This window comes from Crocodylus porosus, unplaced genomic scaffold (genome assembly GCF_001723895.1).
Source record: "Crocodylus porosus isolate Cpor-Errol unplaced genomic scaffold, CroPor_comp1, whole genome shotgun sequence".
Taxonomy (NCBI): Eukaryota; Metazoa; Chordata; order Crocodylia; family Crocodylidae; genus Crocodylus; species Crocodylus porosus.
In genome coordinates, this window is record NW_017728921.1 from 18,312,348 (window position 1) to 18,337,926 (window position 25,579).

The window sequence follows — 25,579 nt, forward strand, 5'->3', positions numbered from 1 at the left end:
TCACAGGATTTTCTTTTCAATTTATTGGAAGTTAAATATATTTACAGGATAATGCACAGTGGAGAGGGGGAGCAATTCTAAAACCAAATTCCACCAAGAACTTCAATTACTGAAATTCATCTCTTACAGCTGATAATATCTGAATCCAGCAAGAAAATCTCAATGTCGACTGCACTTTACATCTTTATGCTTGAAATTGCCAGATGTGGTGGCCTTAATGATCACTGTCAACTTATGCCTTTTGCCTTTTATTCTCCATTGTTTCTTAACCTTTTGGAGGTTTGATCATATTTTCCCTGTAGGGGTTTTGTCCTCTATGCAGTGAAATTGATAGCTTCCATTATAACCTTGGAAATAAGCTTATTGTGGCTTCTGTTGTATTTGTTTGCAACTCATTAATGATGTGAAGGACATAAATGAGAAGAGAGGAGAGGAATTATTTGAGGAATTTATAACTAGTAACCCAAAGCCTTTGTTTATGCTAGTTCCTCTGAGATGTACTCACAGGAGAGCTGTAGCAGCCAGGTCATAGTGAGGATAATGATTGAAGATGGGATTAAAACTTGTTAAATATACCGTTCCACCTATGCGGTGATCTTTATAAAAAAGACCTGGTATATGTTACACAGGCAGTGAGATGCATACATAGCCTGTGGTGGAAAGGACAATGGTGTTAAGTTAGGAACAGCTTGAAGAGCTTAGTTTCTGAACCATAAGGTAGCTGTAAAGTGTCAAGCTACCTCTTCTTTTGCCTGGCCTATACACTGCTATGCCCACTGGCCACACAGGGAAAGGTAAGAGAGGTGAGAATCACATCTGTTGACATAGAGAACTAAGTAGTCTTTCCTGATCCTGAACTTCAATTTTTGCATTTTAAATGAAGCAAAACTAATGAAAGTGCTCAGGTTTTTTTTTCTATTGGCTGTGTGCTGTTTTAGGGTGGGTAATAGGTTTGAGCTAAATAAAATTGATATCAAGTTAAATGGTAAGGGTCAGTGTGTAAACCCATACTGAGCAAATTGTCCATGCCATCTCTGATTTTGTTTCTCAGTAGTCTTAGTTTCAAGGGTGGAAATTGAGCTCTTGTATTGGCTGCTCCAAGATGATTCTCCATCTCACTCACAAGCATCTTTCCATTATCTTTGGCAGCAGCAGTAGGAGTATCTAAGGGTCTCTGCATTCTGCAGCTCAGCTCTGCACTTTCCTGCAGGGTTTGCTCTGGAGTGGACAAGCTTATGCACACCCAGCCCTGTCAAGGGCTAAAACCCCAGCTACACCCCCTCACACTTTACTAGAGTTCAGTCAGATCCCTGTGCTGCAGAAATCCTCTGGGCAGCTACAAGGATTCCTGGTTTGTCTGTGGTGGTCATTGTTTCCTTTGGCAGTGGAAGGTAGTGGTGTTAGGCCTATTCTTCTGAATTATCCACCGTCTGTGTGCATTCATAGCACAGTTCCTGAAAAAGTCCATTTCCCAGGTTGTGACACACGGGGGTGAGGAGTCTGTACAAGGCAGTGGAGGGGCAGGAGGCCTTTGGCCACAGCACTCTCATCACCATGGAAGGCAGCCATGGTGGTGACTCGCAAACACAGATGGCACTGCTCCTGACAAATGTGGTTGTGGCACTTGCCTGTGAGCTGGTCCCCATGGTTACTGAGTGGAGGATGCCATCTGTGCAGAAATGAAGGTCTCTATAACGCTGTGAGTGGATGGCAGCAGGTGGCTGTGACTGTTGGTGGAGTCAGAGCTCTGGTAGAGCACCAGGCTGCTAGAGGATGCTGTTAAAACACATGCACAAAACCACAGTTTGAACCTAGTCTGTTCTTTAATCTGTTCCCTATTCCCTTTGTAACTCCCCTCCCCCTTTCAACATGGCATGTAAGCAGACTTCCTCTTGGAGAGTAGGCCCAAGTCTTTGCCTGTCACATAAGACTTATTCTTTCTTCCCTCACTCCATGTGCAAGGACTTGCACGCCTATGTCCAGTTGTGGACTTCAAGCACAATGTTACAGTCAATCCTCAGGGATTTAAAGCTACAGATTATAGTTGCTTCTTGGCTTAATGCCCTCCTGGAGCTGGAAAGCTCCATACTCTCCCTGAAGGCATCTCATCCTGCCTTGTCCTGCATACTTGCTGTAGGATTGACTGCATTCTTTAATGTTAGTCATTTGTACAAATTCCACCAAAGGCCCCATTTCCACGCCCATACTTTGGTTTGGATGTGCTGGAGAATTCTTGCTGTGGACTGTGTTTTAGAGCTTTCTTTTAGTACGCTAGATTTCTGCATCCTTCAGGACCTTGGCACAGTCCTGTTGCAGAGTGCTCAGTCCTGTTATCAGACCTGATAGGATGCTAGCAGGGAAGGGAGGAGCACCTTTTGTTCTTACCAGCTGGGCTTGAGGTGAGGCGAGGGCCTGGCTGAAGGTGCTGAATGGTTGTGTCTTGATTCTGTAAATGTATTGTTTGTGTTTGCGACACTGGTGTGTGGATCCCAGACTCTGTGTGGTTCTCTGACTCAGATGTGAACACCTAGAAAAATAATGTTACAGCGGGGCAGGGGTCATGTCTGTCATCTCCAGCAGTCCTAATAGGCAGCTCCACAGGAAAAGCAGGATTGGAAACAGCAAGCAAGTCCCATTTCCAGGGAGACTCAGCAAGCCTTGGTGGTACAGCAGGGAAGCTTGCCCTCATGTAACCATTACTCCAGCTGGTACTGAGAAGGCAGCTGGAACAGCATGGATAGTGCGCCAAATGTGATGAGATGGCAGGAGCAGGGTACCATTCCCTGTGCTGTGATTTTAGGTAGGGGAATGAAGCCATGTGCATAAATCCCAAGGTACCTGTTTGGTTGGCGTTAGGTTACTCAAGGCGCTGAGATTGGCCGTGTCTGTTATCAGCATGGTCTGCGGTAAAAGGCCGGTATGTGCATATTGGGCCACGTCTGACTTGGGACCATAGAGAGCTGGGAATGGGAGAAAACAAAGTCACGTGGATGTTGGAGCTCTGAGGGTTTGAACTAAGAATGACAAGGCTTAAATGATGAGACAAGCTCAGCTAAAGTGATGCCCATGTGAGTCTGCTATCAGCCAATCCTAAATCTGAGACAGAAATTGTGGGAACAGAGAGGCTGGGAGACCAATGCGGAGGAGGAACCTTCCTCTGTTTCATTGTTCTTTTCCTTAGAGAACAGTGCAAGACCAGGGGCACTCATCCCTAGCCCAGCAAACCTCCCAAGTGAAGGGGACTGCATGGACCTGCACATTCAAGGAAAACTATTGCCACTTACCATGGGGGCTCTGTATCTGGGCCATGGTAGCCATGAAAGGGCTCTGATTGATGTGGCTCTGGACCTGCTGCATGATGGGCTGCTGATAAGGTGGGTGGAGCTGCTGGGAGAACTGAACTGGCTGCAGGGTGGTGAGGCTGCTCCCCATGCTGTTTATCACAGGGACACTCTGGGCTTGGGTTGAGGCCAGGCCTGAAAAATAAGAACAAATGATACTCCCAGTTCCTTACCTAACTCCACCTTGCACCATGGGCATGTAGCCATTTTCCTTACTAATGGGCATCTGGAATCTTCTTAAGACCTGTACTTGTCCAGGCCTCTGAATATTTGTGCATGATCAGGCATAACAGCTCTGCATAACAGCACACTGTCTTACAGCCACAGCCTTTCTGAGAGTGGCAGAATGTAGTGCCTGTGAAAATGAAGACTTGGCTATATAAACCTGGAGCCAACAAAAAATTCTATCTTTGCCAGTGCATGTTTTAGAGTTGCAGCCCCAGGTATCGCTTGCAGGGCACAGTCAAGTTCAACTCACTAAGAGAGTTGATGGGCAAGATCCCCTGGGAGGCCTATCTGAGGGGAAAAGGAGTCCAGGAGAGCTGGTTCTACTTTAAAGAAACCTTATTAAGGGTACAGGAATGAACCATCCCATGCTCAGGAAGACTAGCTTGGCTTAGCAGGGAACTCTTCAGTGAGCTCAGACACAAAAAGGACGCTTGCAAGAAGTGGAAACTTGGACAAAAATCTAGGGAGGAGTATAAGAATATTCCTCAGGCATGCAGGGATGAAATCAGGAAGGCCAAAGCACAACTGGAGTTTCAGCTAGCAAGGGATATGAAGGGTGACAATAAGGGTTTCTACAAGTATGTTAGCAACAAGAGGAAGATCAGGGAAACTAAGTCCCTTGCTGAATGGGTGGGGGGGGGGCAACCTAGTGACGCATGATAGGGAAAAGGCTGAAGGGTGCCTTTTTCACCTCAGTCTTCACAGGCAAGGCCAGTTACCAGGCAACTGCATCTGACAGCACGTTTTGGGGAGAAGGTGAGCAGCTGACCATGATGACAGGTTAGAAAAGCCAGATGTGTACAAGTCAACGGGGCTGGACACAATGTACTTGAGAGCATAGGCAACAGAAGGGGGGTGCTAATTGGGCTCAGTTCCCCCCCCCTCCCAAAACGCAGGGGGAAGCAGGTATGGCCAAAGGTCAGCTTGGCCACAAGCTGCTGCAGCAGAGGGGAGAGGCGCACACACTCAGATACCTGCCTGCTGGGCCCTCTGCAAACCTGGGTGTACAAGGTAAGTTTCTTTCTTTACCTGGGCTTGTGGGAAGGAGTATATCAAGACCCCCACAGTGGAAGAGACAGAATCATTCAACCCTGCCCCCCCCCCGCTTCCTGTTACACTGCAGGGATTTTCCTGCAACCTGGCCCAGCCAGGACCCCATTCCTGATGAATGGGGCCCTGGCTGAGCCAGGTTGTGGGACAATCAGAGCTCGGTGGCTGTCTAGGGCATGGCGCCAAGAGGGAGGCACATGCCCCCCACAGTCTTTGCATGGGGGAAGGGCAAGCTGCAGCTGCGAGCTGGGATCGGCCTGCTCTCTGCCTCCAAGCCTCGCTGCCACTGCTTCAAAAGCAGCGTAGTACAGCACCACGTGTGTCCCACTGCTGCAGCAAAGCACATGACACTGCGCCATACCACTTTCAAAGCAGCAGCAGCGAGGTGTGAAATCGGAGAGCAGGCAGAGCCCAGCTCACAGCTGCAGCCCGCCCTTGCTCAATGCAAAGATCGGGGGGGGGGAGGGGGCACATGCTTTGTCCGGGGCCCCATTCACCTGAGGCTCCAGTCGGGCCAGGTTGTGGGACAATCAGAGCCCAGCAGCTCATCCAGGGGTGCGGCACAGGGGAGCCAAGGGGAGATGTGCCCCCCCTCCCCTGGCTCCCCCATGGTGCACACAGCAGCGGGAGCTGCTCGGCCATGCCCCTGGAGTAGCTGCTAGGCTCTGATTGCCCCACAACCCGGTTCAGCCTGAGCACAGCCCTAGCCTCACTCCCACTGCCCCATGACCCTTCCCCGGCAGACTTTCCCTGCATTCAGCTCCCCCCCACCCAAAAAAAAAAAGTCTCTCCACCTGTGCCTGAGAGTGCTGAAGGAGTTGGCTGATGTGATTGTAGAGCCTATGGCCATTATCTTTGAAAACTTGTGGCACTGAAGAGAGGTCCTGGACAATTGGAAAAGGGCAGATAAAGTGCCTATCTTTAAGAAAGGAAAGGAGGATACAAGGAACTACAGACCTGTCAACCTTGCCTCAGTCCCTGGAAAAATCATGGAGTAGATCATCAAGGAAGTCATTTCTAAGTTCTTGAAGGGGAAGAAGGTGATTAGGAGCAGTCAGCATGGATTTATGAAGGGCAAGTCATGTCTGACCAACCTGATTGCCTTCTATGATGAGGTGACTGGCTCTGTGGATGTGGGGAGACCGGTGGATGTGATATACCTTGACTTTGGCAAGGTTTTTGATACTGTCTTCTACAACATTCTCACAACCAAGCTAAAGAAGTATGGGTTGGATGAATGGTCTTTAAGGTGGATAGAAAACTGGCTGGATCATCAGGCTCACAGGTTAGTAATTAATGGCTTGGTACCTAGTTGGCAGTTGGTATCAAATGGAGTGCCCCAGGGGTTGGTCCTGGGGCTGTTTTTATTCAAAATCTTCATCAACAATCTGGAAGATGGGATGGAGTGTACCCTCAGCAAGTTTTCATATGACACCAAGGTGGGGAGAGTAGTAGATATGCTGAGGGTAGGGCTAGGATTCAGAGTCCTAGACAATTTGGAGGACTAGACCAAAAGAAATCTCATGGGGCCCTTGTACATGTGACGAAGCTTTGCTCTGATGCATACTAATTAGCACTTACTGGAGCAGACTCTGTTAATTGAGACTACTGCAAGTCTGTTGGAGCATGCTAATTAGTATGCTCCAGCCGTCTCCATGTCCTGTATTCAGCATACCCACATTTCAAAATGGGGGTGGGATGCTTTAATTAAAGCTCATCAAATGAGCTTCAGTTAAAGCACCCCTGCTGCCATTTTGAAGCATGTGACGCTGAATACATGTGACAATGTGGGTGCTTGAATTAGAGTGGCTGTCAGAGCCACCCTAATTATAGAGTCCCCCTCCACTCTGTCACATGTGTATAGATGCCTATGAAGTTCAATAAGGACAAGTGCACAAAGTCCTGCGCTTAAGATGGGACCACCCCATGCACCAGTACAGGCTGGGGACTAATTGGATAAGCAGCAGCTTTACAGAAAAGGACCTGAAGGTTACAGTGGAAAATAAACGGAATATGAGCTAACAGTGTGCCCTTATTGTGAAGAAGGATAACAGCATACTGGGCTGCATTAGTAGAAGTGTTGCCAGCAGATCGAGAGGAACAATTATTCCCTGTATTCAGCACTGGTAAGGCCACATCTGGAATACTGTGTCCAGTTTTGGGCCCCACATTACAGAAAGGATGTGGACAAATTGAGTTGAGTCTAGCCAGAAAGCAACAAAAATGGTTAAGAGGCTAGGGCATGTGATTTATGAGGAGATGCTGAGGGAACTGGGCTTATTTGGTCTGAAGAAAAGAAGACAAAGGGGAGATTTAATAGGAGCCTTCAAATATCTGAAAGGTGGTTACAAAAAGGATGTAGCTAAACTGTTTTCAGTGGTGGCAGATGACAGAACAAGGAACAATAGTCTCAAGTTGCAACAAGGGAAGTTGAGATTAAATATTAGGAAAAACTTTCATGAGGAGGGTAGTAAAGCACGAACAAGTTACCCAGAGAGCCTGTGAAATCTCCATCCTTAGAGCTTCTTAAGACCTGGGTTGATGAAGTCTTGGGTGGGATGATTTTGCTTTGAGCAGAGGATTGGACTAGATGACCTCCTGAGGTCCCTTTCAACTTTAATTTTCTTTGATTCTAAGTTCTGATCTGCCATAACCTTCCACTGGGGAGACATCTTGTGGAGGTGAGAATAGTATCATAGTCTCAGTGATCCATTTATTCACTCAATCTCTATGTTCAGATGCTGGTGAAGAAGGGCAGTTGTGCTATACAATCTGACTGGTTAAAACTGCAGTTAGACTGCTTTTGTTCTGGCTACTAAATGGCTGAATTTGAACCAGTATAACAGGAATGAGAGATTTCATAGCCCAAGTCCCACAGCAGTCCAGCCTCCACTTAGTGATTTACATTTCACCTAAGCTTCTATGGGACCAGGATGCCATTCATATCTTGGGGAACGATATAAAACTGCATAGAATTGTGGAAGATGTAGACGTGCATCTTAACTGCATACTGGCATAAATGAGGAAAGGGGACACAGTACAGAGCTGGTATCAAGGAATAGATTAATAGGGCTTTTTCTGCTTAAAATGAAGGCCCGTGTATTTTTGTTTTCCTTTATTTGGCTACATGTATCGTGCACATAAGAACTTTCCAGCCCTGGAGAGAAACAGACTGTGAGAACTAGCATACTAATTCAGAGGGGCTGAAATTCAAGGAACACCAACTTCCTGCTAGGCAGGAAATAAGATGCTCTGTGCTTTTAATCTTCTAAGTGCTGTGCAAACATTACCTGATCTTCACAGTCAGGAGGGAGGAATTGTTAAAATTTCTATTTAAAAAAAAAGCTGGCAGAGAGGTGCAGGGGTGGAATGAATCATTGGCAGCAACAGAGAGAGATCACAGGAGCTCTTCACTCCCAGTTCCTTGATTGCAAAGTGGACTCCTCTCTCAGGGCATCTTAAATCTTGCACACAGGTGTTGCTCTTATCCCTTAATCCCACTGTTACTTCCAAATAGCTGATGCTGGAAATCCCCAGTAGTTGTGACCAGCTTGCCCAGACCTGTGTTCTCCTCCCTGTGGCCTCAGGGCTTTTGGGACAAGCAATGAAACAGACAACTACACATAATTTTTGGATAAATCCAGATAACCAGAATTTGGGTCATAAACCACAATACTTAGGGCCATTGCTCACCTATTACCAGGGTGGAGGCTCCTGTATTGGTGAATGCTGGCGCCAGGGATGAAGTCTCACCAGCTCCAATTGCCATCACACCAGGCAGCGATGCCATGATCAAGTTCTGGGTTTGCTGACTCAGTGCATGTGGATTTTGCTCCAGATTATGCAGGGCAGTGAGTGTGCTAACAGGAGGGAGAGGCCCCCCGGGAGCTGATATCTGTGCATGAGAGAGAAAGGAGACCTGTGAAAACAAACACCACCTGAAGCAGTCTGAGCATGACTGGCACTCAAAGCCCCAAAGCTGGATTCCATCCTGCTCCCCTAGCTGCTGATTGGAAGGCACTCTATATTTGAATGCAATTTGTCTGTTTTCTTTCATTCTCTCCCTTCATTATTACTGATTAACCATTAAAGCAGCAAGGTATTAAAAGTAGCTTTTTGCCCTACTTTGTTCTATCCAAGACATTCCAAATGCTTTATAAACATTAGTGAGTTAGCTCCACAACCTACTCTCTCCCCCATTATGGTGAAGTACAGGTACAGGTTCAGAGGAATTAGGCAGCTTATCCAAGTTCATGCAGGAAGCTTGTTGAAGAGCTGGGGATATCATACAGGTCTTCCTTCTGTCCCACTCATTTCTTCCTGAGAAATATATATGTGTTTCTCTTGTTTTCAACAACCCCTGTTATGACTGTTTTATAGAGAGAGTAAATATGCCTAGTGGAGACAGCAGGAAACTGTGCTAGACTTGGCATTGTCACTGATTCAGTTTGGGACCTTGGTTCAGTTATTTAACCTCTCTCTTGTCCATCTCTCCTTAATTTCTATCCAACGTCTAGTGGAGTTTTGAGGGTTAAAGTTTGGAAAGACCTTTGAAAATCCATGGAAATTCAAGCACCATTCTAAATATTGGGCTGCCAGCTAAACACTAAAAATATCTGTCTATCCATCTATCTTTTCTTTCTATCTTTCTACAGTATCTAAACTTTTTTAACATACAAATGTGCATTGACTTTGTAACATGATTAAGCAGTGGTTGGTTAAATGATACGACTGACCAGCTTGACCGTATCCCTTTTAGAAGACTGCTATAAAAGGAGACTTTCCATCTTCTGTAAGACTTTTCCTCTGCATGAAAACAAGGAATAATCAGAAAACTAACAGTGAGTGGGTGACTGCAGATTTGAATCCGACTCATCCAGAATGCACTGAACTTTGTCCCAGACTAGCCGTGCACCAATACAAACACCTGCCAATAGGTTTTTTACATGCTGTACAGTTAAAAGGGATATGCACAAGCCAACCAAGAATGAGAAGCTGCATAATGCTATGCAACAGCCCAAATCACTTGGGAAGAGGTATAGTTGATGGCAGATATTTCCAGATGTTTTTTAATGTGTAGATGATGTATCTGCTGTTATCCAGATACACTGTACAAGACCTTGTGCTGGGAACTCTATGCAGGCTGGGTCTGTTGCACCTGATTTTTATTGAGGCAGTGCAGGTACTGAGTTGTCGGTAGCAGTAGATTCAGTCTGAACTTGAGAAATTCAAACCAGAGTCAGATAATGGGAGGAATTTCACTGGATGGAGAGAAAAAGTCCCTTTGGGAAGAGGAAGTTAAGGACAGGTGCATCATTAGAGATCTTTGACTCTGCTTTTCTGTTTTAAGTACAACATATTACTTTAGTTAATTGCAAAGCAGTAACTGAATGGGATAATCCCACTTGCTGCCTTCAGCTGCTAATACCCACCCCTACTACCTGTCAGCAGGGTATGGGAACCCTAAGAAGGTGCTTGTACTGCCTGCTCCTGTGTGGCCACATAACATTGCCATCAGCTCAGCCGCTATCATAAATAATATCATTTTAACAGTATTCTGGAAAATATACTTTCTAAATGCTCTGCAACCCAGGGGCCCTTTGCTGATTCCTGTACATCACAAAAATCACTGGAACTAGGATGTAGATCACTCACCAGCTTAGTATCTGTGCTCAGCAAGTTCTGGCTGGGCTCCAATCCAGGTGGAGAGACCTGATGAAGAATGGTTTGCGTAGTCACCATAGAGTTGTTTCCATGGTGATTGCTGCTGGATGACTCTGCCTCACTGACCGGCTGCTGGTTGTACCTCACGCCTGTGTTGGAAGAGGGGAGAGGTTTGGTTAGCACACATGAGGCTGCTCTACTAAATTCGGACAAGTGAGAAATGCCATTCCTTTTCTAAGCATCTTCAGAGTGCTGAGGTGACGTTGCCATGATGGTCCAGGAGATATGCAAGAGGCAAGAATTCTTGTGGATGATATCTTTAATTGGACCAACTGTATGGTTACTATAGACATGGGCAAGTTTTGTGTATCACAGTACCCTTCCTCAGGCCTCTGAGATGGAAGCAGATGCAGTTTAGCCAAATGGCAGATGAAACAGGGGTGCTAAATTCACTTCCTGTTGGAAATACAACAGTCTTACTCCTTTAGTGCCATTTCAGAGCTGACACTGCATTCACTGAATCAGAATGTACATGCATATGGAATCAGAGCCATGAATATCTGAGCCTGCCTCTGCCACAAGCTGGCCAAGTGGTGTGTGGCCAGAGGACTGATGGGGTGTGTGGCCACGTGCATCTGGGAAACAAACTGTGAAGCTCAGTCAGTTAGAAATTCTTCCTAAGAGTAGGTAGGAAAGGAAAGTCTCATGGAGAGATTATTTCATTTTCCATTTTCACTCAATCCTTAGTGATCCTGTTCACCAGTAGACCCAAGACTTCTTCCTTGAGGAGAGACCACTACCTCTCAAAAGGATGGGTGTGATTCTGTCTCTGTCTTTTAGTGCTAGGCTTTCCCCATGCTGCCGTCAAGGAAATCACTTAGGAGCTTCTCTCAGACTGACTAAAAGGCAACACTGAACTCCTCCTAACGCTCTCATAAATCTGATATTCCCCTTCTTCCCTCATTGGGTGTCCATACTTTTGTCACCTGCACCCCTATCCTATGTTATCCCACTTAACTTTTTTGGTCCTCCTATAATACTGATCACCTTCCAAAGAGAGGCACTAGGGAGTTGCTTTTGTACCTGCATTTGTCAGGCTCAGCAATCGCTGTTTCAGCACTCCCTCTGTAGCGTTATTACTCACTGTGAACTTTACTAGGTGAGAGAGCAGGTGGTGGCTGAAGAGAGGAAGAGCTGTGTGATGTCAGGGAGGGTGCGGAATTGGGCTGTGGCGTGCTGTAGGTATCCATGGCCAGCTTGTGTCGAAAGGCCTCCTCCTTCCTCCGGTTGGCGAACCAGTTGTAAACTCTCACCTCAGTTACCAAGTTTGAACCCAGCCCTTGGGCCTGGGATGGGGAGACACCCCGCTGAATACATTCTGCCCTGTCAAGGAAGAGCACAGAAAAGAGCCTTAGTGATCTAATCCAGCAGTTCCCAACCTCAGGATGAGACCCAAATGAGAGTCACAGGGGCAATGCCGATGGTGCTGCACACAAAGGACAAGCCGTGCTGCGTGTTGGGAGCTCCCCCACTCCTGTCCCCGGGTTGCTACCGCCACCGCGTTCTGCTCCCCACAGCGGGTCGTGGCAAAAAGTTGGAAACCACTGATCTAGTCATAGCCAAAGACATGGAGCACCATGACTGAGATGTCTGGGTAGACTCCTGAAACAAGTAATTCAGTTTTGTGTCCTCTGTCACCACACTGGTTCTCTACTCTGCTTCCTCTCCCAGGCCCAGGGTGATGCTCTTGTGGGGTGGAAGGCAAACTGATAAAGAGCAGGTTGACCAAATGTGGAGGGTTAGACTACAAGGCAGCCAAGGGGAAAGAGACTTAACGGTGGGGGTCTACTACAAACCTCCCAACCGAGGGAAAGGGCTTGACCAGGAATTATTAGGTCAGCTCACAGAGGTAGTTAGGTCAAAGGACGTGGTCATCATGGGTGACCTGAACTTTCCAGACATCTGCTGGGAAGAGCAGTCAGCCAGGTCTGACCGCTCATGTAGGTTTCTAGCTGAAATACAGGACCTCCATCTAACCCAGAAGGTGCACAGCCCCACCAGGGGAGATGCCTTGTTGGACCTGGTCCTGGCCACAGGGGATGACCTGGTGAGGGGGCTGTGGGTGCTCGACCACCTGGGCGACAGTGATCATCGCCTGCTGGAATTCACTGTCCAGCACAAGGTGGCAAACGCCTGCAGCAAGGGAGCAGCCCTGGACTTCAGGAGGGCGGATTTCAATGAGCTAAGGAGAATAGTCAGGGAGCTACTGAGGTCCTGGAAGGGAGAGGAGTCAGGTGTCCAAAAAGAGTGGTTGTTCCTTAAGGAGATGATCCTCCAAGCCCAAAGGGAGGTAATCCCAACACAGATCAAAGGAGGCAAGAGCCCCCATGGCTCACCAAAAGCGTACGGGAACGTCTCCTAGGTAAAAAAGAGGTATGCACCCGATGGAAGGGAGGGGCCATCACCAGGGAGGACTATACCTTGGTTGCTTGGGGCCATAGGGGGGTAGTCAGGAAGGCCAAGTCAGAGATGGAACTGAGACTAGTGACCCGGATCAAGGACAACAAGAAGTCCTTTGTTAAATGCATAGGGGGCAAAAAGAAGGTACCAGGTAATGTGGGGCCTTTGCAAGACATGCTAGGAAATCCAGTCATCGCACCAGATGACAAAGATAACCTATTTAACAACTTCTTTGCCTCCATTTCCTGAGCAGGGACTGGATCAGCCCCCCACCGGCACCCCCATAGCCCCCAGGGGAGGCGCACCCAGACCTAAGGTCAGTGAGGACCTAGTCAGGGAATTTCTGGAGGGACTGGACATATTTAAATCAGCTGGTTCTGATGATCTCCACCCCAGAGTGCTGAGTGAATTAGCAGAGGCCATTGCAGGACCCCTGGCAGAGCTTTACGAGCACTCGTGGTGCTCTGGTGTGGTGCCAGAGGACTGGAAGAGGGCCAATGTGGTTACCATCTTCAAAAAAGGAAGGAAGGAGGACCCAGGAAACTATAGGCCAGTCAGTCTTACCTCTGTTCTGGGTAAGCTTTTTGAGAGCATTATCCTGGCGCATGTTCATAAGAAGCCAGCAGGAGAGATTATGCTTAGGGGCAACCAACACGGGTTCATTAGAGGCAGGTCCTGTCAGACCAACCTGGTGGCCTTCTACGACCAGGTCACCAAATCCTTAGATGCAGGAGTAGCAGTGGACATAGTCTTTCGACACTGTCTCTCACCCCATTCTCATTAAAAAAACTAGGGGACTGTGGTGTTGACACCTACACAGTCAGATGGGTCGCCAACTGGCTGGAGGGCTGCACCCAGAGAGTGGTGGTGGATGGGTCATTTTTGACCTGGAGGGATGCGGGCAGTGGGGTCCCCCAGGGCTCGGCCCTCGGGCCCGCACTGTTCAATATCTTCATCAGTGACTTGAACGAGGGGGTAAAAAGCACCCTGTTCAAATTCACAGACAACACTAAGATGTCCGGGGATGTGGGCAATCTAGAAGGCTGCAATCAGACCTAGACAGGTTACAGTGAGTGGGCTGATGAGAACAGGATGGGTTTCAACACAAACAAGTGCAAGGTGCTGCACCTGGGGAGGAAGAACCAGCAGCATACCTACAGCCTGGGGAACTCCCTTCTCGTCAGTGCAGAGGCAAAAAAGGATCTTGGAGTCATCACTGATGCTACAATTAGCATGGCCCTGCAGTGTGGGGACGTGGTCAGGAAGGCCAACCGTACCTTGTCATGCATCCACAGATGCATCTCAAGCAGGGCCAAGGAGGTGATCCTCCCCCTCTATGCGGCACTGGTCAGGCTGCAGCTGGAGTACTGTGTCCAGTTCTGGGTGCCACACTTCAAGAGGGATCTGGACAACATGGAGAGGGTCCAGAGGAGGCCACTCGCATGATAAGAGGGCAGCAAAGCAGGCCCTACGAGGAGAGGCTACGGGACCTGAACCTGTTCAGCCTCCACAAGAGAAGGCTGAGGGGGGATCTAGTGGCCTGTTACAAACTAGGCAGAGGGGACCAGCAGGCATTGGGGGAGTCCCTGTTCCCCCGTGAACCGCCAAGAGTGACTAGAAATAACGGTCACAAGATGGCAGAGGGTAGGTTTAGGTTAGATATCAGGAGGCACTACTTCACGGTCAGGGCGGCTAGGGTCTGGAACCAACTTCCAAGAGAAGTAGTGCTGGCTCCTACCTTGGGGGTCTTTAAGAGTAGGTTAGATGTACACCTTGCTGGGGTCGTTTGACCCCAGTACTTTTTCCTGCCATGGCAGGGGGTCAGACTTAATTCTCTGCTCAGGTCCCTTCCAACCCTACCCTACCAACTATGAAGACTATAATTGTATATTGAGTGCTGTGCATGGTTACCCTATGAGGAGAGGCACAGGGCTGAAGAAGAAGAACAAAGGGCTACTTCTATTTGATACAGGGTTTGCTGAGCCCCCACATTGGAATCACATAGGCTAAAAGCTCAGTGGTGGAAGCTCATTCAGTGTCTGGGTCTAGCCAGTTGTCCTATTACCATAAGGCAGAGATATCAAACTCACCCTGGACCAGATTCAGACCACATGGGTTCCCCTGGGGCCAGATCAATGGGGCCAATTTTGGGTGGCAGTGTGGGTCCAGGCCGAGAAGCAGTCTGGATCTGAGGGTGTGCAGCTGCATGGAGTCACATACCTGTAGCTACACACCATGGAGTCACACACCTGTTGCTTCACACCCCCAGCTCTGTGCCGCTCCCAGCAGCATGGAACTCTGGTCGGTCGGCCGTGCCAGAGGCATGCAGCAGCGCGGAGCTGAGGGTGGACAGCCATAGCCCACTGGACTACCCATGGTCCGGATCCAGCAGCTATATGTTGAACGTCCCTGCTGTAAGGGCATCTGTGGGTTATGACTAGGTTCCTGTGCAGGTGCTTCCCTACACTGCTTTCTGCTACATTAATCTCAAAGGAAGAACAGTGCAAGTTTCATTCCCTGGTTCCAGTTAGTGAGCCTTACTCAAAGTGAACGTAGCCTTGTGCTGTATGATGGGAATGCACAGAAGCCTGTTTCCTCCCTTCTGTTTCCCCTTCTCCCTCAAAACTAGAGCCTGGCTTTACCTGTTGCATTCCTCTACCAGTGCTTCTCTCTCTTCTTTGCTGGGATTCTTCTGTCTCTCATAGGCTTGGAATAGGATCTGCTGTGAGGCAGGACCCCACTTAAAGCGGTTTCTTCTCCCCTTCTTGGTAGGCAAGTCATCTCCCATGGGTTCCTCTACCAGGATGCCCTGACCAGCATGTGTGAACTCTGGAAGCACAAATGGGCAAAGGACTTTTTAGGTCAGTAGTTTTTTCTGTAACATTCTCTCACCTGGAACCCACCTAGTCTGTCTGTGGTCCACATCAACTAATATGGAACAAAAAACAGAGCAGAATCTAGACAAGACTCCTCTGTAATTTGCTAAAATGGATCTGGTGATCCCCAGTGGAGCCATATATACTTGGCCCTGGTGTTAGACACATTGCATCTGTATTCCTCACATGAAGCAGTGAAAGAAATCAAAACAGCAGGAGCTTGGACTGAATCCAGCTGATGTAGAGTGCAGCCCTCTAAAACCAGCCATCAGTCAAATTAGTAATTTTATTAGGGACCCATAAATATGGTTGAAACAGATTCCACTTAGACTCATTAATATGGAAGTGCAAGCTGCAGAGTCCTTAGTTCCAAGCATGCATTTGTAATATACCTGCTTAGCATATGTGAGATGATATTCCACTAATGGCTGGTTCCAGTGACTACAGCAGTCTATTGCTTACTTGTAGCTAGAGGAATTATTTAATTAGATGAAATTTCAGAGGCCTGCTTTTGAGGCTGAAGGTCCTGGATTCTGTCACTGCTCATTTCCAACTGCCTGTGTTTCTTACACAGTACTCCATTGTGAGCTGAGCAGAGGCCTCTGCTTGGATGTAGAAGTAGAGTTGCAAGTGGAAGCCTATAATCTGCCTCTGTATGAAAAGAATAGGGTGGCTGCATGCTGGTTTGGGGGTTTCTGCCACCTCTCAATCGGTCACCCCACTGAGCACTGACATGGACTTGTCTAAACTTCCTGCTGGAAAGCATTCTTCCACCTCAGAGGTGGGGAGAGTTGTGGGACATGTATGAGACTAGAACTTAGAGAAACCTATTATTGCTGTACTTACGCTGGGCCACCTCTCGCTGCTTGCGGACATACCAGGTGTAGAGGGCTGCTCTCTTTTGTGTCTTCATGGGTGTGCCCTTGTTGAGGTGCTGTGAGAGGTGGGACTGGTTCAAACCTGTGGTGTCTACCACCTCCCTCTGGGGAATGTTATGTTGCTGGAGGTAGGATTTCACCATCTTTGCTACCCTCCAGGGATCCTCTCTAGGAAGAAGACAAAATGCATCTCAGAAAAAATCTTTTGGCTGTGTATCCAGGCTCAGCGGAAAGGATTTCAAGAATATCAGTCAGGACTTATCACTGCTTCTTGCAAGAAGAGTGGACACCAGAAACAGTGAGAGCAATTCATCTTTTCTTTACCCCAAATTGGACAGATTTGCTGTCCTGTATAATGGCATCTTTGTATCCCCAAGGAAATCTCTTCCTTAAGGGGACACACTGTATACTGCTTTGACCCAGTGTCAAAGCTAAATTATGTGCTTGCTTAAACATTTTACACAGTATTGTTAATGGCTCTGGAGAAGATGTAGCAGGAGAACTGAGATCTGAAGGCTGGGCAGCAGCAAAGCTCGAGCTGCCTAGTTGACTCAGTGGGTTGCCAGAGGCTGCAAAGTGATAAAGAGGACAAAGTCCAAATCTACTACCTGAGTACAAACACCCTTATCTCTGTTCCTGCTGTACCCTCTTCCACAGCAGTCCAAGGAGCAAGCTCAGCTGCAATTGGTACAGTGGGAGGCTGACAGGCAACTTTCTGAAGATGTTTCTTTTAAAATGGGACCACTCATCCCTCTCATAAAGGGTGGGTGGGTGAGAGCTGTGTTCCACTATTAGGGTATTAGGGTGTTCCACTTTTCACCATCTTCCCTGTGCCCCAAATTGGACTGGCTCCAATAGCTATTTCCTTTCTAAGCCTTAAGCAAGTGGTGTATCAGTTCCTGAGACATGAATTAATCTCCCTTTAGGTACTGCTTGGTCTCCATCCGCTCTGTTTCAGTGAACCTATCCAGCAACTTGCCTTCTCTGAAGGCATACCCAGCCCCTACTCAGGGGCTCAGGGTCCTGAATGAGAAGATACTCAAGCTTGAGTAAAGCATGCTTCTGATTCAGCTAGAGAAGAAGAGGGGACCTTATTATCACCCATAGAAACCTGTGTAAGAAATTGATTTCCTTTTCATCTTCCAGCCATAAGATGCCAAGTTCTCTCTCTCTCTCACTAGGATATTTAGTGCTATATGGTAGGAAGAAAGGTGGAGGTACTTGTGAGCCTTATCCTCTAACCCTGTTTTAAAACCCCATTGTATAGTTTCAAGCACTATGCAGTGCCAGTGTTGAGTGTCTTTTTGCGGGTGTGTCTGCTCTTCAAATACACCTGCATTGGGGAATCTCTTTACAGCCTGGGTAACCTAACATGTGGTAAAGGGTGGTGAAGTACAAACAAAGCCTTGACTGTGTCCCTGTAACAAAGACTGTAATTGCAGTGTTAGATGGGCATTATAGTCCTATATAGTAGAGCAGGCTGTGTTTCTAGGGCAGTTGAATATTCACTTGACATCACAGCACCACCTGCAGAACCATTGCCCAAAATACTATAGGATGATGGTTTCTAGGACTGTCTGGATAAATATTTGCCTGTGAACAGACTTCATGTCCCAGAAGGTCCCTTCCAGTCTTCTGTTCCTATTCAATCCTTGCCCCACTGTAGTCAGTGTCAAAACTCCTGTGGTCTCTAGCACGAGGGTAAGATTGCACTCCCAGCCTTATCTTGCTGAACTGATTTGGCAAAGGTCCCAATGCCTTTTGGGAGCTGGGACTGTAAAATTGGGCTGGCCTTGCTCAGTTCCTGACCACTTCTCACTTCCAAAGTCTTCTCTTTGTCTTCAACTTCTCTTCTCTCCAAGTACAAAATTTCACCTATTTCTTTCCCATTCTCCAGCCTCTTCCTCCACATTCTTCTTGCCCTCACATAATATAGACTTTCACTCACTCTTCATTTCCTATGTTCTGGTCTCCTGCCTTTGGCTTCTCCATGTCCTGTGAACACACACTCCCTTGCCCCTCTTGATCTCTGGGGCCTAGGCCTGGTCTCCATTCCAGCTTCCCATTTCCTCAGTTCTGAGGTCACTTTTAAAGGGCGTTTTCACCTCCCTTTTGTTACCTGAACAATAAGTAACCCAGGTAGTTAGTTATAAACTCAAAGGGAACAAGAGGCTGGTTGATAATTTATAGCAACATCTCAAATTTAAATGGAAAGTAAATATCAAGTTGTTAGCATTAAAGAAAACCCATTCCAGAGAGCTGGGGATGTAACATTCAGGGGACCTTCTCTCTCCTTTGTTCTTCCTGGATTTTCTTCCCAAACTCTCTCTGTCCTTTTCTTTCTCATCTCTCTCCTCCTCATTTTCCAGGGTGTTTTCTTTCCATTCCTTCCTTCCCCTGTTCTCTACTATCTCCCAGGGCAATATGTTTTGTTTCGCTTTTTTTTCCAGATTCCCTTTATGGGCAGAAAACGCCCTAAGTTCTTGGAGTTAGGTTTTGACCTTCTCCTTCTTTGAACTGGGACTTAGTTAAAGGTGTGTTCAGAGGTTTGAAATGCTTGGGGCAATCCCTCTGGCGCTTACCTCTGGAGGCTACTAGAAACCTATCACTGATGTCAATGCACAGACTGGACCTGGGATGGCCAGAGAGCAGGGAAGGTAAGACTGTCCCCAGCAGGGTTCTTTTCTGTTGAATGTGGCCTGGTTTGACTCATTCTGGCTTATACAACCACATAATTAAATGGAAGGGGTGTGGTAGCTTCATCTCTGGACCCTCAGCTATGGCTGCCCCCAGCAAGTAGCTATTTGGGGAAGGGCAGGGCCTTTAGCTCTTGGACAATGGCCCTTCAGAAAATGTGCCCTCACCCTTGGCTTTGGTGGAAATGTGCTTGCTGTCTCCATTTCCTGCTTTCCCAATGGAATTTTACCCTTTGTTTTCTTGGCAAATGATTCCTATGCCTCCTTCCAGAGTACAGCAGCCCTTACTCTGACCCCTCACTCCTTATCTACGTTGGCAGTAAACCCCTCTGCTGTGGAAGTCTGCTCTTTTCTTTGTTATGCTCCTAAAGCCAGTCCGTATTCTCTCATTTCCCCCTGAAATATCTGATAAGTGCCTCCAGTAATTACTTTATTCCTTAACACACCCCAGTCCTGTTCCATTCTGGAGGGCCCCCGGGAGGAATTTTAAAAAGCCCCAAAGTGCTAAGGTTTGCACGTCCCATGGATACAATCAGTGGGACTCCTGCATCTAAATCCCATTCCTCATCTCTTCTCTTTGGGCTTCACAGTATGGGGGAGGGGAGGGGGGACTCTTAATTTCTTACTAATGAGACCTCCTTTTGTGTGTGATCAGTATATTCTGTAGGGACAACATGAAATGGACTCCAGTGAGTGCACTTAAGGCTGTTTTAAGGGAGTGGGGGCAATCTATATGATTTACCTATATCCTGTATTTACTGAGCATAATCAGTGATCTACATTGACAGTTTGGGAACCACTAAGTGGTTCACAGAGTACATATTAAAGGTCTACAGAGAAATGTTTGGTCACATGCTGTGGTCTCTTCTTGTTTCCAGCTTCTAAAGTGCATCAAAAGTGTAGAATAATACACCCAATTTTGTCTTTCCATGTAACCAATTGTTATAGCTCTTAAAGGAAGTGGTTGTGACCACAGTTACAAAAGATGTTCATGAGACAATTTCTGTATTATAAAGTTGCTGACAGTGTTAGTCCCAGAATTGCTGCTTTGGCACAAGGTGGAATTTGCACTTTGGAGTGCTCGCTTTGGCTGCTGGATTTGAACAAAACAGAATCCTACCACCATGATTTTGGAAGGGAAACCCCGCACAAAAATACCCCCTCCATTGAGTGATGCCCCAGATTATAGAAAGGAATTTCTGTAATATACCATTTTGCACTAGGTGTAATTATATATAATGGTATCCTAAGGACAACCTCCTTAGGTTATCTTCTATCACAAAATAGTTCCTTTGCGGGGGGGGGGGGGAATGTTGTCTACACCTTCCCCACTGTCAGTCCCTGATATTGACTCAGGTGCATTGAATTTGCTTCCCCAAGAAAAAAATTGTTTTTTTTTTAAACATTGAACACAAGGACAGAGATCACTTTTCCTATTAGAACAATCTCTCCACTACCCCATTTCAGAGCTGCTTCTAGTGGCTTTGGTTTAATATTTTCCATGAAGATGCTTCCTGCCTTTTTTGTAGTCTGGGTCCTGAATGCATGATAGAAATATAATTTTGACCTCTGTCTTACAACATTTATGGCTAAGGGAAATTTATTTTTGCTGAGTTTTTGTGGGGAGATCAGTGATAAGACACAAGCAGAATGAGGCTCTAGGAGATCCTGGTTCTGTTCTTAATCCTGCTACTAATTTTCAACATGGCCTTGGGCATGCCACTTTTCTTTTCTGTGCCTCAGTGTCCTCACCTGTAAAATGGGAATGCCATTCAAATCATGGTCTACAAAAAGCTTGAAATCCTGAGTTGGAAAGTACTTAAGAAGTGAAGAGCATCATTATAAATGCATAGCATAGGAATAAGCAGCCTGCTGGAATTGACAACAAAATGGAAGAGATCAGAAAACAGAGTTTATGCCAAGGTGAACCATGATCAATTCCCAGCTCAGGGGCAGGAATTCCTTCCAGGTGCAAGATTCTCTATACCAGAGCACAGTGGACAGAGTCCCATCCCTGCTTCATCCGTTTATTAGGGAGAGAAGACAAAGCCAAGTACTCTTCCATGGCTTCCTTTCTGGAGAGACACCCGATAAATCATCAGAAGTTAATGATCAAAAAGCTTATCAGGGTATTTTTGTTTATAAATTTATAAGACAAAAGAGAAATAATAAAGGCACTGGATAATTAGTAACTAGTCAGGGCCCGCCCGGTGCAACTGGAGCTCAAACTGCCCCAAGATCTCTACGCATACTCGGGAAGAAGGAGGCTGGGGTGTCACGGAGTGAGCAAGATGTGTGGAACAGAAAGAGCTGGATAGGCAGACACAGAAAGAGGGGGGCTAGACAGAGAGAAGTGGGGTTGAGAGAGAGCAAAAGAAGGAAAGAAGAAAGAGGTATAGGACAGGGGAGATAGAAACAGCTGGGGCTTGTAACAAAGAAGGAGGGGGATGAAAAGTAGAGGCAGAGGAGGGTGAGAGGCTCCTTGGGTAGGCAAGAAGATTTAATTATGTGGAACATTTTCCTCTCCAGGTAAGAGCTGTTCCAATATATTTTTTCCATCAGGCACTTTAATGTGATCGTCTCTAAATCTTCCCAGACTCTCTAGAGCTCAAGCAATGAATGTATGCCCTCTTAAATATTAATCCTTACTCTTATTCATCTGTTTTGTGTTTGCTTTTCATTGTTGCATTTTGAATTGTATTTCCTTTTCCCATAGAGAGGAATGGACAAAAAGCATCTCAGCCCTCCAGACCAGTTTTCGCTTGCCTCAGAAAGATTCTAAATGGCAAATTGAGTCTCTGGGACCTTGCAGCTACCCAGTGTCTCCTGCCAGAATGTGAGGTTTTGTGGTTGAGTTTCTTGATGTTAGGTAGATTGATAGAGAGAATTCCTCATACTTTTTGCCTACTATGATGACATATTAAGGCAAGTTTGTGCAACAGTAGAGCTTGTAGATGGCATCCCTGTGTATATTCGGTATACATGTTGGGAAATGGAGACACTGAGCATGCTTACCAGGGCTGACAACTATTAGAGTGTAGCTGGTCTGCCCTCCATCTACACCCAAATCCCCACTGAAGTCAGGGGACATATGGTCTGCACAAAGACACCCGGATCAAGACCTATTGGTTTGTCTTTGTTGGCAAACCTGACTGTACCAAAGTCAGTAAAGAAAAATATGTATAACTTTGTAAAAATCTCAGGAAAAACATAGAAGGTTTCTCCTCCTGCAGTGCAGATTCTCAGACTATCGTGATGGCGGTTCATGCATTGTCTAGATTTGTGTGGGCTCGTCCTGTTTTTTTTTCCTGGTGGCTGACACTGTGAATTCTATAAAAGCTCATAGCCAAAGGAGCAGAAGCTCTACAGGTCTTTGATTGTTCTGAAGTCCTGTTTTCCCAGACAGTATTAGAACTTGTCATTTGTAACTGGGCTTTGGTCCTGTGTTTGAAATGAGATCAGAAGAAAAGTTTGAACATCAGTAAAGGACAGTGAACTTGGTAGGTGAGTTTTGGCACTGATAGGGACAATCTCTGCACACCCAGATCAACCCTGAATGCTAATATACTGGATGGAAGAAGTGAGGAAAACAGAAATGGAGGGAGAGAGAGAAGAAAAATGGTGTCCTTACTGTAATAGTCTCTCCACCACAGCCTTCTGGTGAGCAGCCTCCTCTGGACTTAGGTTTTCCAGCTCCTTCATTATCGGAGGAGTGAATTCCTCCCCATCATCAGAGGTTTCCTCCTCAGATAACCTGGACTCTCCCATCCCATTAGGGAGATTGGGAATTTCAGCACAGGGTTCTCCTTTTTCTCCCTGGATGGCACTGATGGCGCGCTGGCTTTCACTCTGGAGCGTATAGGGATCTACTTCACCCAGTGCTTTGATCAGAGTCTCCTTGGTAAGTCCTGACTCCAGCAGTGCTTCCAGCAACTCCACCTGAAGATGGCTCAGTTTTGCAACCATGGTCTTCTGTCTGATGCCTCTTGAATTTGAGTTTCAACTCGTTCTGCCTCCGGCTATCCCAACACCATGTTCCTGAGGTAGCACGCCTGACTGTCAGCAGAGTGGAATGGCATAGCCTCCCGCCTTTACACCCCCCAAAAAAACAAAATACAAAAATGAGCCGCTTCAGACCCCCCACGACTGTCCTGAGCCAGTGCTGATAAAGGGACCCTTGGCTATCTGTTTACATTGGAGCAGTGTAAATTCTCCAAGGTTCATATTTATCCGTGTGCTTAGCAAGTTACTGAACTTTGGACTTCAGCCTTGCAGCAGCAGTTCACAAAGTGCAGAGAGCGCAAGTTAGGGGGAGGGGGAAAGGCAGGGAGGCAGATGGGAAAAGGAGAGTAAAAGGAATGGACAGAGGAACAGCTAGGAGACTGTGATAAAAGAGGGGAATTGGAAAGTGAGAGCGTGAAAGTGTGGCCAGTTCTTGGCCGTGATGTTTTAAGAGCAGAGATAGACAGCAGGGGCTGGAAGTAAGTTTGTAGCATCTCCACTCCGGAAAGTAAGGCTACTGCCGTTGAATGTGCAGACCCCAACCCGGAACATTTGGTGTTACTCTATGCCTCATAACGTTGGCATAGTCCCTTCCAAAAGCTTTGGGTTGGGACCCTCAGGAGCTCTGCACAACCCCCATGAGTACAACCGCTGGATTGATTCTAATGTTCCTAAGGTCTCCACTATTCTCTACAAACTCCAACTGGCTTCAGCAGGATAGGATCACCTGATCGCCTGTCGCCTAAGCGACATTGCATTTGCTCCCGTCACTGGCTCTGATTCGCTGAAATAGCTCGATCTGCACTTACCTGTTCCCTTTTCTTGCCATTGCAACTTACTGCTTGAGTTATTGATTTGGTTAGCTGCTAACAGCGTGCTCAGATCATGGGGCCTACCCTGTTGAACCTACAATCTAAGCAGGCGGAAAAAAAACAAACGCACAAGTGCTAGACTGGGTGTTGGCGCATTGTAAAGATTCCTGCCCTACCCCTGATTGCTCCTCCTCTCTTTGCAAGTGCTGCCCACAGTAGCTCCATTTGCCATCACTTTTGTTCCACTCCCACTGATACTACATTACCCAGCCTTAGGGTTGTACTCCCACTTGTTGGATGACTTCTCTGAAAGAGATGGTCTAGCACATCCAGGATGATGGGCTGGATGCAGGGATCTTGGATGCAGTGCAAACTTTCTGGTTTGCATTATGCAGGAGACTGGACTAGATGGTCTCTTCTGTCCTTCAGATATGTGACTCAAGGCACAAAGTAAATGATCTACTCATGAAAGTCTGATTTTCCACCATAGACTTTGTAGCTTGTAGAAACTTAAGCTAGACTGTCTGATTCTCCCTTATGGGATCAGAAACAGGAGGATTTTAACCACAGTGATTTAGTGAGAGGATTTTCCTAGCTCCCTCAGTTTGTTTCACTTTTTTACACTCCCACCTGAGCTCCAACCTGAGGAAAGCTGGATGAAGCAGGGAGCCTAAATACAGGCCAAAGGCAGCGCTGCAGAGTAACCTTTGGCACTTCCTTCTCTTTGGGAGCTGCATAGTCTGTGCTCAGCAGCACTCATGTCCTGTGCCAAGCCTGCAAATGATTGATCAAGCGTCTTCTCAAGTAGGACTGCACAGCAAGCCACAGTTACATCCTTAGGGAAGACTTTCAGCAAGGATTTCCACTAACTGTTTGGCCTTACTTCATAGGCATATCTTCCCTTTGGCAGACTAGAAAAGTGAACACAGTTAATGCAGGGTTCCAGAACACTGCCTCAGCATGGTCAAAGGGACAGCAACCAGGAGTCTGCATTTTTTTCCAGGAATACCAGGAGCCTGGTATTCACATGTAACCTTTGGACAATGTTTATTCTGTTGAATTACAATTCCCAAATGTAATGTACATTTTCTGTATTCTGTACTACTTTACTTCTAGGATCTTTGTGCAGGCAGAATAGACATTTTGCACCCAGAATTGGTGTACCAGGCATAAACACCAAACCTCTTACTGTTGTTTGTTCCTGTAAGGTTTCCTTTATTTTAAAGCTTTCTGTTTTCTAAACTTAGAGTAAAATACACATTTACATACCATAGATTGGATAACATCTATACAAAGTTCACACTGAGCAAACAACTGTGGGTGGAAAATTGTAAAGGAAAACACTGAAAGTGTCAGTTTGGCCATTAAAAGCAATTAAAAATATTTTTAAAAGTGACAGTGCTGTTGTGGACTCTTGGAGTAACAATGCATAGTTTCTCTTTGCATGTGCAAAATCATAACCCGAATATTAAGAAGGACTCTTACAGATTCAGAGTTTTCTTCATTGTGCTACATCTCAGAAAATGTAAGTTTTGCCCATTTGATTTTGGCAGAAATATAAAACAATTGGCC

The 25,579-nt window shown here is 46.6% G+C and overlaps 1 protein-coding gene across 2 annotated transcripts; it reads right to left on the reverse strand.

Moving 5' to 3' along the window:
* On the reverse strand, positions 1-25,579 carry HNF1A (HNF1 homeobox A). 2 transcript variants are annotated; one of them, XM_019539202.1, is made up of 10 exons: positions 22,825-25,579; positions 16,466-16,665; positions 15,386-15,572; positions 11,428-11,666; positions 10,275-10,432; positions 8,313-8,514; positions 3,285-3,476; positions 2,839-2,960; positions 2,386-2,527; positions 1-1,776 (listed from the first exon to the last, which is right to left on the reverse strand). In XM_019539202.1, exons 1-10 carry the CDS (start codon positions 23,157-23,159, stop codon positions 1,649-1,651), a joined length of 1,905 nt encoding a protein of 634 aa, XP_019394747.1. In that variant the 5' UTR covers positions 23,160-25,579; the 3' UTR covers positions 1-1,648. The 2 variants fall into 2 exon arrangements, with proteins under 2 accessions (XP_019394747.1, XP_019394748.1); XM_019539203.1 differs by lacking the exon at positions 22,825-25,579 and adding an exon at positions 18,446-18,525.

What these genes read in the sequence shown, in the direction of transcription:
- HNF1A (XM_019539202.1), bottom strand. Translation starts at nt 23,159, where the DNA reads ATGGTTGCAAAACTGAGCCATCTTCAGGTGGAGTTGCTGGAAGCACTG. An exon ending in GTGGTGGAGAGACTATTACA is followed by an intron (nt 16,666 to 22,824) that starts GTAAGGACACCA and finishes TCTTCTTCCTAG; the next exon opens with AGAGGATCCCTGGAGGGTAG. An exon ending in CTGGTAGAGGAATGCAACAG is followed by an intron (nt 11,667 to 15,385) that starts GTAAAGCCAGGC and finishes CTTCCTTGACAG; the next exon opens with GGCAGAATGTATTCAGCGGG.